Here is a 13,737-nt window from a genome sequence, read left to right as displayed (position 1 = left end):
ACAGATGGATGGACATATCTGTCATCATCTTGAACATTCACCCTTCCACTGTTCAACTAACCACAACCTAAATAACAGCTTCACTCATCATATTTGGTCTGTATCCAGATCACATCACACTTTGAATGTAGCCAGCTTTTGAGAGTTTTTGACACTAAAACTCGTATTACACAATGGGTTTAACAATTATTGTGATTTCCAATTGCCATGTTCTTTACAAACGGTGGTATACGTTAACGAGTTGTAGTATTGCTTTCTGGCTTTCACAGTTCTGAAACCCCGCCCTCATACCCCGCCCCAGCATACACACACACACACGCTGTCGAGCGATAAATCGCTGGATACATCGCATGAAATCGGTTGCTTGCTTAGACCTGGGCACACACGAGAAATTTACCAATCAATTCAGCCAATGTTTCGAATGTCATTTGGTCTTGAAGATCTCCTCTGGGAAAAGAAATGTCATCTTCAGCAACAGCAGTAGTTGATCTCCGTATGTCGACAAACATTTGAAAAAAGAAAAAAAAATGGAATTGAAGTTTATTAAACTTTTTAACACTTTTTTTTGGGTAAATAGAGTCTAGTTGCAGAATGCGATACATTTTTAAGTGACACCAAATGTGTTGTGTACATCCTTCTAGTCTGTATTTAGGAAATACATCTTTAACTACTCAACTCCCTTTTCACTTACTAGTCTTGTAGCTCACTTCGAGTATTTACACAATGACTTTTTAATCTCTACCTGTTTATGCAAGTGATATCAGTAGCTACACTGCTTGTTTACACAACATCTGTTGTAAATTGCATGAGGGAGTTAGGATGTAGAAAAGACAGGGGACGTAAGTATAGCTATCGAAAAGATCTATCCAAAACAGTTAAATTAAAATGTCTAACTAATATTGCCTTATTCTGTCTACAAAACAAAAATTTAAATCGTTTAATGAGAAGGCATGCTGAAAAGTAAGGCTTCCGAATTTTTATGTAAAAACTCTTAAAGCAGAAGTTACTAACATTCTCCATCTTCATTCTTCTTGTCTACGTATTATTTCTCAACATAAGCATTCTGGCGACGAACACAACCCTCTCAACGAGACGCAGGTAAGTTTGTTGATACTGTCACTGTAGAACGATGGACTTTGTTGACGGAACCGTAACCTCATCTCTGCTTGCACCATCTCACCAAAGTGAAGTTCTCGAGGTTGTTCTTTAAATTTTCGAGAGAGGCAAAAACTGGACTGTGCCAGATCGTCACTGTAAGGAAGATAATCGATGAAAATGTACCGAAGGCGTCAGATTGTTGAAGACGCCTCGTTCGCTTGTGTGTCGTTTGATAATGTCTTGCTGAAGGAGAGGGAGCTCCACGTGTGGACGAAATCGTCGAAATGGAACATCGATTACAGAACGGTTTATCTCACGCATCGACATAGTTACGTTCCAAATCGCCATGTTACAGGCTGCAATTCGGAGCCCACTAACGGCAGAGGGCTGCAAATATGTAGACATGAATAATTAAGGGTTGCAAGTATGTAGACATGAAGAATAAAGATGTAGAATATTTATACCCTTTGTTTTATTTAAATAACTTTTACAGTTTGCACATAAAATATTCTGAGGCATTACTTTTCAACACACCCTAGTAAGTAACTCAAAATAGCCACACAGAAGCCAGTATATCACCACTGTTACTGAGAGCTTCCCACGAATTTCTACTTCTGCAGCACGGATTGGTGCTTAACTGCTGCTCATGACAAAATTCAAAAGTATTGATAGTTTTAGATTGGTATCCTTTCTTAATATTGGTGTTGAGTCCATCTTTAATTTCAATTTTAATACTGGTTCTTACAACTTCTAACGTTAGGTCGTTTTACCACGTGAACGTACGGCAAGGAAAAACAGCTGAACAATCACCCTTAATAGCGTGACAAACGAGTCGCTTCCAAACTGCCATATTGCCGCACATCGCATCTTATTGATGAGATCTCTTGGAAATTACCAGCAATCAACATTGCTCACGTGAGTGGCCCCTAAGCACACTGTCTTAGTGCGTCAGAGTAGTGGATACAGCTCTGGAAGCCCTTTCAATAGTCATGGGCTTCCTTCAGATCGACATCACTATGAGGTACCGTGCTGCAACACGCTGGATGAAGATGGGCTTCAGGGAGAAAATTCGAGCAACCACAGAAGAAGGCATCGCCGACTAATGGCGTCTTAAAATATGGCGGGTGAATACGTGACAAACAGGGTGGGGCACTTTCGAAAAGTGCAGGAAAGTCTGTAAGTTCTTCCCGAATGCATGGGAAACGTTAGTAGTAAAACACACTACCCTAAGCCGTGGAGTGATGTTGTTGTTGTTGCCGTCTTCAGTCCAGAAAGGTGATTGATGCAACTCTCCATGCTTCTCTATCCAGTGCAAGCCTCTACAAATAACTACTGCACCCTACATCCTTCTGAATCTGTTTAGTGTATTCATCTCTTGGTCTCCCTCTACGATTTTTACCCTCAACTCTACCCTCCAGTACTAAATTGTATCCCTTGATGCCTCAAAACATGTTCTACCTACCGATCCCTCCTTCTAGTCAAATTGGGCCACAAATTCCTCTTCTCCCCAATTCTATTCAGCACCTCTGCATTAGTTACGTGATCTACCCATCTAATCATCAGCATTCTTCGGTAGCAACACATTTGGAAAGCTTCTATTCTCTTCTTGTCTAAACTATTTATCGTCCACGTTTCACATTCATGCATGGCCACTTTCCATACAAATACTTTGAGAAACGACTTCCTGACACTTAAATCTATACTCGATGTTAACAAATTTATCTTCTTCAAAAACGCTTTCTTTACCATGGCCAGTCTACATTTTATATCCTCTCTACTTCGACCATCATCAGTTATTTTGTTCCCTAAATAGCAAAACTTGTCTACTACTTTAAGTGTTTGATTCTCTAATCTGATTCCCTCAGCATCACCTGATTTAACTAGGCTACATTCTATTATCCTCGTTTCGCTTTTGTTGATGTCCTCTTTACATCCTTCTTTCAACACGTTGTCCATTCCGTTCAGCTGCTGTTCCAGGTCCTGTGCTGTCTCTGACAGAATTACAATGTCATCAGCAAGCCTCAGAAGTTTTTATTTCTTGTCCATGCATTTTAGTTCCTACTCCAGATTTTAACTTTGTTTCCTTTACCACTTGCTCATGTGTTGCTTGAATAACATCGGAGATAGGCTACAACCCTGTGTCACTCCCTTCCCAACCACTGCTTCCCTTTCATGAACATCGACTCTTATAATAAGTGCCATCTAGTTTCTGTACAAATTGTAAATAGGCTTTCGCTCCCTGTGTTTGACACCTACCACCTTGCATACCTACTCATTAATGTATTATTCGAGAGAAATGCATAAGTAGATTGCCCCGTTCCGAGGTCCTGAAAGGACGCATAAAGCACTGACAATAATGATTAGTGTAATAATTATCTTTGAAGTTTATTTCATACTAATATGTAAACAGTGATAGGCTATTTTTGCCTAAGAGTTACTTGAAAAGCATAATTAATTTCGGAAATTAACTGTTATTATACAATTCATGCACAAAACTTCGAATGTCAAGTCGAAAGAAAAAATTTCCATGCAGTTCCGGTTTCCTTTCATTCACGGTAGCCGGCAACCTTATTATCTAATCTTTTATATCCTCCTCCTGTTCCCTTCTAAATTACTAAAAGTTTTTCTTAGTATGTTCCGTTTTCTGTAACTAATTTCTATTTTTGTTTGTTTAATTTCATTACTGTTACTTTGATATTTCGTTGCTGAAAGCAATATTTGCTTGTGTAATGCAAACATTGATGTTAGTACATGACGAAAACTCTAAAATGTAGACTGTTTTAAAATCCCAGTAAAAAGGTTTTCAAATATACAGTAAAAGAAATGAAATAGCGACTGTCCGTTCCTCCACTACGAGGAATTTTAGCTGCACCCACACATTACATGTATTCGCTAATGAAACTCGTCATAAATAATCCTTCAGAACTTAAGAAGAACCGTGAGCTCCATACCTAAAATACTAGAGGGAAAAATGACCTTTATTACCCATTATCAAATCTGTCAGTGGCTGAGAAAGGAGTTCAACATGCAGCAACAAAAATATTTGGGCATTTGCCGAATAACATAAAATGTCTGACGACAGCAAAATAGATTTTATGTCTAACCTAATTCCTCCTGGACATCTCCTTCTATTCTACGAACGAATTTACATTTAAAAGCCAGTAGCTAAAAATAGTTTTTAAGTATTTTAAGTGTAGGACTAAAAAAATTATGCATTCATTAATTTTGCCACTATTCAATTATGCATGTACTGTAAACCGACTCGTTTCACATCATTTCGATACAAGAATCTTCAAAATGATGTATGGAACATTTAGTAACTAATAAGGGAACCTCCCCATCGCACCCCCCTCAGATTTAGTTATAAGTTGGCACAGTGGATAGGCCTTGAAAAACTGAACACAGATCAATCGAGAAAACAGGAAGAAGAGTGTGGAACTAGGAAAAAAATAAGCAAAATATACGAACTGAGTAGTCCATGTGCAAGATAGACAACTTCAAGGACAGTGTGAGCTCGGGAGCGCCGTGGTTAGCGTGAGCAGCTGCGGAACGAGAAGTCTTTGGTTCAAGTCTTCCCTCGAGTGAAAAATTTACTGTCTTTATTTTCGTAAACATACGATCTATCCGTCCGTTCATTGACGTCTGTGTTCACTGTAATAAGTTTAGTCTCAGTGTTTTGCGACCGCACCGCAAAACCGTGCGATTAGTAGATGAAAGGACATGCCTCTCCAATGGGAACCGAAAATATTTGATCGAAAGGTCATAGGTTAATTGATTCCTTGACAGGAAAACACGTCTGACAATATTCTACACGACACTGGTGACGGCATGTGCGTCACATGACAGGAATATTTTGTCGACCCACCTAACTTGTGCACTTGGCGAATGGGTAAAAAGATTCTTCTACCTTGCCCGATTTAGGTTTTCTTGTGGATATGATAATCACTCCCAAAAAAGTGATGAAAACATAAGAGTTTCTCACATAAACTGCAACAAATGAATGCAACAGTTACACAGTCGCACAGTTTTCCCTGTGCTCTGTCAAAACATATGTTATTAACGTTTTCAAATTTTTCTGTGTGTAGACCGTCAAATCCTGCATATGTCCAAGCAAATCTGAACGTGTCCTGGAATTTTGGAGAGCGAAGTTGATTATGTGTGAGTGCCTGAACTTTGATAATTGACACACGATCACGTAAACAATACTGCTCTGTGTACCTGTGCAGCTTCGCAAAATCATAGAACTGTTCACAAAGTATTTCACTTGACGAAAACCAAACACATCTAACGGTTGCACAAGAGGTGTACAACCTGGAGGAATGGTAATCACGTCTATTCCCACACTGAAATTATCTGAAAATAAAAAATCAAGCTTTTCACCCGAGGGAAGACTTGAACCAAGGACCTCTCGCTCCGCAGTTGCTCACGCTAACCACGGGACCACGGCGCTCCCGAGCTCACACTATCCTTGATGTTGTCTATCTTGCACATGGACTACTCAGTTTGTATATTTTGCTAATTTTTTTTTCATAGTTCCACACAACTTCTTCCTGTTTTCTCGATTGATCTGTGTTCAGTTTTTCAAGCCCTATCCACTGTGCCAACTTATAACTATATCTGAGGGAGGTGCGATGGGGAGGTTCCCTTGTAATTAACTTCCCATGCTGCCCGACCTACGAATGTTTCCTTCGAGACAGACCTCACCAGCAGAAGCGACCGTTCGTGACGTGTACTTTGTTCGTGGTGTTGCAGACGTACGATGACGTGACGGCAGCGCAGCGGGCGAGATGAGCTCCCAGCCGCCTTCGGTGCCGCCCCCGTCCGGGGGCGGAGGCCCGCCGCCGCCGGCCACGACGGCGCCCTCCGCGCCTCCTGCGTCGCCGCCCCCGGTGGCCGTGGCGGTTCCCACGCCGCCGCCGCCGCCGCCCCCCACCGAGCCCAGCAGCCTCAACTCGGGCTACGGCAGCGGCGACGAGACCACCAGCCTGCTGGCGCCCGCTCCCGGGGGCGGCGGGGGCGGCGTCGTGGGCGTGTCGGCGCCGCACACCAAGCCGGTGCTGACGCGCCAGGACTGCGCCTCCAGCTTCCCGCTGTCCGAGGACGGCGCACGCTCTGTGCCCGACCTCGAGATGCACTGCAGGCTGGACACCGGCTGCCCCGCCAGAGGTGAGTCGGCTGCAGTACGAGGGCGCCGTGGCTGCTGCCATTTCACAAGCCACTACCCACGACCACTCCGTCTAAAGGCCACGAGCGGCCCATCGGGACCATCCGACCGCCGTGTCATCCTCAGAGGAGGGTGCGGATGGGAGGGGCGTGGGGTCAACACACCGCTCTCCCGGTCGTAATGATGGTATTCTTGACCGAAGCCGCTATTATTCGGTCGAGTAGCTCCTCAATTGGCATCACGAGTCTGAGTGCACCCTGAAAAATGGCAACAGCGCATGGCGGCCTGAATGGCCACCCATCCAAGTGCCGACCACGCCCGACAGCGCTTCACTTCGGTGACCTCACGGGAACCGGCGTATCCACTGCGGCAAGGCCGTTGCCCACTACCCACGACAGAGGTGAAAACATTAGACTGAAGGAGTTACACCCTGCAACCTCCCCACCATATTTGCTTCTGTATGAAATTTAGCCCAACTTTACCTCCCACTTCACCTATTACCAATTCTATGTCCGCACAAACTGTTATCCAACTTCATATCGTATGCTAACCTTTGACAAAACTGAACCTAATTTGAACTGAACAGTAACTGATCTGAATACAACTTCTCGTATATTAAATGCGCAGCTGAAATAAAACAGTTATCTGGCCCTAATCAAAATCTCTTCGTACCTCGCCTCTTGACGACATTGACGAAGATTTCTCGAAAGCACAAAAGCAAACAGCATCCAGACAGCGACTAAGCTAGATTGCTTTTTCTAAACAAAATCTCCAAACTATTGCATACCTCATGTGATGATGCGTAGCGATAAACAGTAGGACGGGGAGAGTAACTATTTCTGTGAAATGTTATTCCAAGACAACGATTTCAGAATGAAGTATGAATTCAAAAAGACAGAGTGAAAACTGTTCGTGAACCTCACACACAACATTAGCCTGAATAATACTGTGCTTAACAAAGTGAACTATGATTTAAAGAGGGTAGAGTGATAACAGTGAATTTCTGCAAAAAATCAAACAGCTTAATCAATTAACATATAAATGCATGACTAAGCGAAGTACAGTGCTCTTTCTCTCAACTCTGAGCAAGTGAACGAAGTAAACTAGCTCCCAATAATCATTTCTACAAATCAGGTGCGGAGTGATGCAATCTTACCCCAAACTTCTTCTCTTTAAAAAAGTTGACGTTATTCAAAATTTATACTCCTTTCGATTTCCAATACATATATCATGTTCATCCTTGCTGTCCTTTACAATAAATTTTTCTTTATCTGGCATATACCGGGTGATCAAAGCGTCAGTATAAATTTGAAAACTGAATAAATAACGGAATAATGTAGATAGAGAGGTACAAATTGACACACATGCTTGGAATGACATGGAGTTTTATTAGAACCAAAAAAACACAAAAGTTCAAAAAATATCCGACAGATGGAGCTTCATCTGATCAGAAAAGCAATAATTAGCCTAACAAAGTAAGACAAATCAAAGATGATGTTCTTTACAGGAAATGCTCAATATATCCATCATTCCTCAACAATAGCTGTAGTCGAGGAATAATGTTGTGAACAGCACTGTAAAGCATATCCGGAGTTATGGTGAAGCATTGGCGTCGGAGTTTGTCTTTCAGCATCCCTAGAGATGTCGGTCGATCACGATATACTTGCGACTTCAGGTAACCCCAAAGCTAATAATAGCACGGACTGAGGTCTGGGGACCTGGGAGGCCAAGCATGACGAAAGTGGCAGCTGAGCATACGATCATCACCAAACGACGCGCGCGAGAGATCTTTCACGCGTCTAGCAGTATGGGGTTGGAGCGCCATCCTGCATAAACATCGTTCGTTCCAGCAGGTGTTTATCAGCCAGGCTGGGGATGATGCGATTCTGTAACATATCGGCGTACATATCTCACCCGTCACGGTAGCAGTTACAAAACCAGAATCACACATTTCCTCGAAGAAAAAAAGGCCCGATAACGGTAGATGTGGTAAATCCAACCCATACCGTGACTTTCTCGTCGTGCAATGGAGTTTCCACGACAGTTGTATATTTTTCGGTAGCCCAAATTCTGATGTTGTGGGCGTTGACAGACCCTCGGAGCGTGAAATGAGCTTCGTCGGTCCACAACACGTTACTCAACCAATCGTCATCTTCCGCCATCTTTTGAAACGCCCACACCACAAATGCCCTCCGCTTCACTAAATCACCAGGTACCAGTTCATGATGCAGATGGATTTTGTACGGATAGCATCGGAGGGTACGCCAAAGTGCCAACCAAACAGTAGTGTATGGAATGCCGGTGCGACGTGCGACTGCATGAGCGCTGACTTCCCCGTGCATAGACGAACCCGCTACAGTCTCCATTTCTTCCTGAACTGTCTCAGCAGCATTACGCCTTGTGCTCGGTCGGCCACTACGGGGTCTATCGTCTAGACAACCCGTGGCTTCGAATTGCAAAATCATTCTCGCCACAGCTGCATTTGTCAACGGACCTTTACCCGATCGAATCCCCTTCCTATGGCGATAGGATCGTAACGCTGAACTAGCACATTCCCCATTCTGATAATACAGCGTAACTAAAAGCGCCTTTTCAGGTAACGTCACCATGCTACGACTGCTGGCGCATCTGATTCTCTCTCTCATTACAGCTCCTTTTATACACGATTGTCATGCGCAGTCACTGACATTTTGTCTGCAGCTCGTGGTCTTGCGGTAGCGTTCTCGCTTCCCGCGTATGGGGTCCCGGGTTAGATTCCCGGCGCGGGATTTTCTCTGTCTCGTGATGACTGGGTGTTGAGTGTCTTTCATCATCATCGACTCGCACGTCGCCGAAGTGGCGTCAGCTAAAAAGGAATTTCGGCGGCCGAACACCCCTCATGGGGTCTCCCGGCCAACAATGCCGAACGATCATTTCATTTCACTGACGTCTTGCTGTCCAGCGCCATCTGTCGGACATTTTGTGAACTTGGTTTTTTTGTTCTAATAAAACCCTATGTCATACCAAGCGTGTGTGTCAATTTTTACCTCTCTATCTACATTATTCCGCGTTTTATTAAGTTTTCAAATTTATGCTGACTTTTTGATCGCCCGGTACAATCACAAGTCAACACAGCGCTGCTAAATGCTTCCACCACCTACCACACTTCAACTAAGAATGTATCAGAATGCGCAGAGACAAATACTCTGCCACGGCAAGACCAAAGATTGTTTAACAGTAACATAACTTTCTCTCTGACGTGCTCATCGACAACATATAAAAACCAAAATGACATGACCACCTTACAACCATTAAGGGCCCTTTACACACTCAGATATTTGCGCCGGCTTGTCTGTACAGACAGTGTTTGTACTGCCAAATCGCTGCCTGTGAATGAATCGCCGACTGAAAAATTTGTCTTTGTTACTGTCAATGTGAAGTCTGACAGTTGTTCAGTTGGCGCAGTCCAGATATGCAGACCACATAAACTGGTTTAATACACAAGTAGCATGACATGTTTCCGTGATGATGCTGCCCAGTGATCCGGTACATATCACAGCAGAAAACTTTAGAGCAGCATAGTTTCTGCCAGTTGCCAAGTACTTCAGTATTACTGTGAATCACAATATGTTTTATGCTCAAGAATTATAACATTTTTGGAGAAGAAAAATCGCTCCTATAAAAATCAACATGGATTCCGCAAACGGAGATGTTGGGAAACTGATTTCGCTGTGTTCTTCCATGAGAGCCACACATTTATAGAAAACTGCGGTCAGGTTGATGACGTGTACCTTGCCTTCAGAAAGGCATTTGACACCGTCCTGCACTGCAGTTTAGCGAAAAAAGTATGCGAGATTACCGAGTATCAAATCGCAGATGCCACGGTGATCAAGCCTTCCTTGCAAACAACCCAACAGGTCTCTCTTAACGGGACAAAATCTATAGATGTTAACGTAATTTCCTCAAAGAAGTGTTACAGGACTGTCACAGTTTACAATTTATATAAAAGGAAGCTCTTTAAGACCGGTCTCAGAGCCGGCCGAAGTGGCCGTGCGGTTCTAGGCGCTGCAGTATGGAACCGCGAGACCGCTACGGTCGCAGGTTCGAATCCTGCCTCAGGCATGGATGTGTGTGATGTCCTCAGGTTAGTTAGGTTTAACTAGTTCTAAGTTCTAGGGGACTAATGACCTCACAGCCATTTTTGAACAGGTCGCAGATCCTCTGCTTCTCTGTAGCAAAGTAGCAACGCCAGAAAACAGAACCTATTTGCTACATGACCTACAGATGATCTTGAACGATGCAGACTCCGGCAGTCGATCCTGAACGTAAATAAATATAACATATTGCGCATACGTAGGAAAAGAAACACACTACTCTTGAATTACGCTACTGATGACAAACTGCTGGAAGCATTATCTACTGTAAAATATCTAGGAGTAACTATCCAGAGCGAAGTTAACTGCAATGACCACATACAGCAAATAGTAGGCAAAGTAGATGCTAGACTGAGATTCACAGCAAGAATCTCAGAGAAATGTAACTCATCCACGAATGAAGTGGCATACACAGCGCTTGTTTGACTGATTCTTTAGTACTGTTCATCAGTTTAGGATCATTAACAGTTAGGGCTAATAGAAGAGATAGTGAAGGTCCGACGAAGAACGGCGCGTTTCGCCACGGGATCGTTTAGTTGGGGCGAGAGCGTTACAGTCATGGCCAGCACACTCCAGTGGCAGACAAGAAAGGGATTTTGCATCACGGAGAGGTTTACTATTGAAATTGTGAAATAGTACTTTCTGGGAAGCGTCGGGCAGCGTGTTACTTCCTCCCACATACATCTTACGAAATGACCACGATGAGAAAATTCGAGAAATTAGAGCCAATACAGAGCCTTAGCAACAAGCATTCTCCCTAAGCGCCATTTGCGAGTGGAACATGGACAGGGGAAAGGGTTAGTTGTGCCAGAAGTACTCTACGCCACATACCATTAGGCGGCTCGCGTTATGTAGATATTCTGACTATGCAGAGTGACCCACCTAAAGTTTTCACCGCCAATATCTCAGGAACCGCAATAGATACTGACAAACGGCTTTCACAGGTATGATTTTACGGCAGGGGCTCACGAAAGTAAATACTGTGAGACAATCTAAACCGTGTGCAAATATTGGTTTAAACACAAACTTATGTTTTCTTACATGGACACCCCGCATTATTCCATACGTATTCAATAACACGAGAAATCACAATAGTAATGGCGTTGGTTTGCGTCGCAATAGCTCAGTTACATCCCGAGAAGTTGGAAACGCAAAGCTGACGCATGAAATTAACGAAACGTCCCGCTATTTGTTGACATTATTGTACATCTGCAACGGTTCGATTGTGACGCAGTTGGTAAAGATGTTCAGTGACATGTCCTGTACGTGGTATGTATCATTCCACAACGATGATGTACAAGTACGTACAAACTGCATGTATCCCTCTGCGAGACCCTTTGACAGCCATTAATTTTGTTTGCTCTGGCCGGTAGTTGTCGGTATTTTTTTACCGTTATGTCCAATGTAGTACCGTCGAAAAGTTCAACAATGGATGCACGAGTAAACCGTTTCTTTGTTTTCATTGTGGGTGACTGGACATCGGTATGTTTCCCATGCCACGTACTAACAGCGTACATAGCAATACGTAAGTACAGCGTTTTGTCGCATCGTAGTTCGTCAATCAACATCGCGATTATGAGCAACGTGCGGGTGGCGCTTCCATCGCGGGAAGTGCTGCGGCGAGGCGTTTCGTTCATTTCATGTGTCAGCTTTGCGTTCGAATTTCTCGGGATGTAACTGTCATATTGTCCGCCTCCGTAGCGTAGCGGTAGCGTTACTGCCTACCACGCAAGAGGCCTGGGTTCGATTCCCGGCAGGGGACTGGGTGTTGTGTGTCCATCATCATTTCCATTATCGTTGACTCGCAAGACAACTAAAGAGGACTTGCAATACGGCGGCCGAACTTACCCACGTGGGGCCTCCCGGCCAACAATGCCATATGATCATTTCATTTCATACTGACATATTGCGATGAAACCAACGCCATTATTATTGTGATTTCTCATGTTATTGACTGCGTGTGAAATAATATGGGGTGTCCATTTAAAATACTAAATTTGTGTTGAAACCAATATTTTCACACGGTTTAGAAAGTCTCGTAGTATTTACTTTCGAAAGTCCCTGCCGTACAATCATACCGCCGTTTGTCAATATCTACTGTCGTTCCAGAGATACTGGTGGCGAAAAGTATGTGCTGGACACACAGTAACGACATTCCTCCTTACATAGGTTTAACATACTGCAAGCAACACAAAAATGTCTCTTCGTCCTAGATAGCTAAACCAGTCCAGGCCACACAAAGAAACTCGCTCTTTTTACAGATTTTAGCTTCTTTAAAATCGTGTAACACTTTTGCAGTTTAATAATTTGAAGCCAATCTTTTGCGAATATTCTCTTTACTGATATTTTTTTATACCTTCCGAAATAATAGCACGAGACAGAAGAGTTATCTTATAAGGAAATTTACTTAATTTCGCCAAGGCCACAAAATAATCTGCACTCTCGGATTACAGTTTCAGGACAGTCCGAAAGCTGCAGTGTGGTTGGAATGTGTAAATACTGAATAAGTACCTCAGACCGAATGTGCAGACTGTCGTTGCAAACATTGTCTGCTCGTAAGGTGGCGAAGATTGAACAATATTTCATGTTTTTTTAGAACATCAAAATGACTTTTCTTTCCTTCACTACCTGACCTTTTTCTATCTGCCTGTGTATCCCTCTTCTATCTATCTTCTTCTACTTCTGTCTATTCTAGTGATTCCCAACCTTGAGTAAATACCCCTCAGGCGTAAAATGAAAATTTCTGAGGGGCAAAAACAACTGCTTCATTGTTTCAATCTTGATTCGGAAGTATTTTGAAAAAAAAAAAAATCATTACCATAATCACTATTTTGTACGACTGTAATACTAACTGTGTAACTCGCCAGTGAAAACAGGCAGAGAGGGAAAGGCTAGATAATGAAGCAAGAAAAATGTATTTTTATGTTCTAAAAAGGACTGAAGTATTGTTCAGTTTTCGCCACCTTACGAGTAAAAATCTTCCCCATGAACCATGGACCTTGCCGTTGGTGGGTAGGCTTGCGTGCCTCAGCGATACAGATGGCCGTACCGTAGGTGCAACCACAATGGAGGGGTATCTGTCGAGAGGCCAGACAACGTGTGGTTCCTGAAGAGGGGCAGCAGCCTTTTCAGAAGTTGCAGGGGAACAGTCTGGATGGTTGACTGACCTGGCCTTGCAACATTAACCAAAACGGCCTTGCTGTGCTGGTACTGCGAACGGCTGAAAGCAAGGGGAAACTACGGCCGTAATTTTTCCCGAGGGCATACAGCTTTACTGTATGGGTAAATGATGACGGCGTCCTCTTGGGTAAAATATTCCGGAGGTAAAATAGTCCGCCATTC

At 43.4% G+C, this 13,737-nt stretch overlaps 1 protein-coding gene across 1 annotated transcript in view; it reads left to right on the top strand.

The window, feature by feature from the left end:
- The first annotated feature begins 5,885 nt into the window (after positions 1 to 5,885).
- Positions 5,886 to 13,737, top strand: part of LOC126412909 (uncharacterized) — a 122,879-nt gene continuing 115,027 nt past the window's right edge. The window contains exon 1 of the mRNA XM_050082799.1: positions 5,886 to 6,264. Within this exon, the coding sequence (XP_049938756.1) occupies positions 5,886 to 6,264 (379 nt within the window). The remainder of the gene's footprint in view (positions 6,265 to 13,737) is intronic.

The sequence above is a fragment of the Schistocerca serialis genome, chromosome 7 (genome assembly GCF_023864345.2).
Source record: "Schistocerca serialis cubense isolate TAMUIC-IGC-003099 chromosome 7, iqSchSeri2.2, whole genome shotgun sequence".
In the NCBI taxonomy this organism is placed as follows: Eukaryota; Metazoa; Arthropoda; class Insecta; order Orthoptera; family Acrididae; genus Schistocerca; species Schistocerca serialis.
The sequence above is the reverse complement of the archived record's forward strand: the minus strand, read 5'-3'. Positions and strand labels throughout refer to the sequence as shown.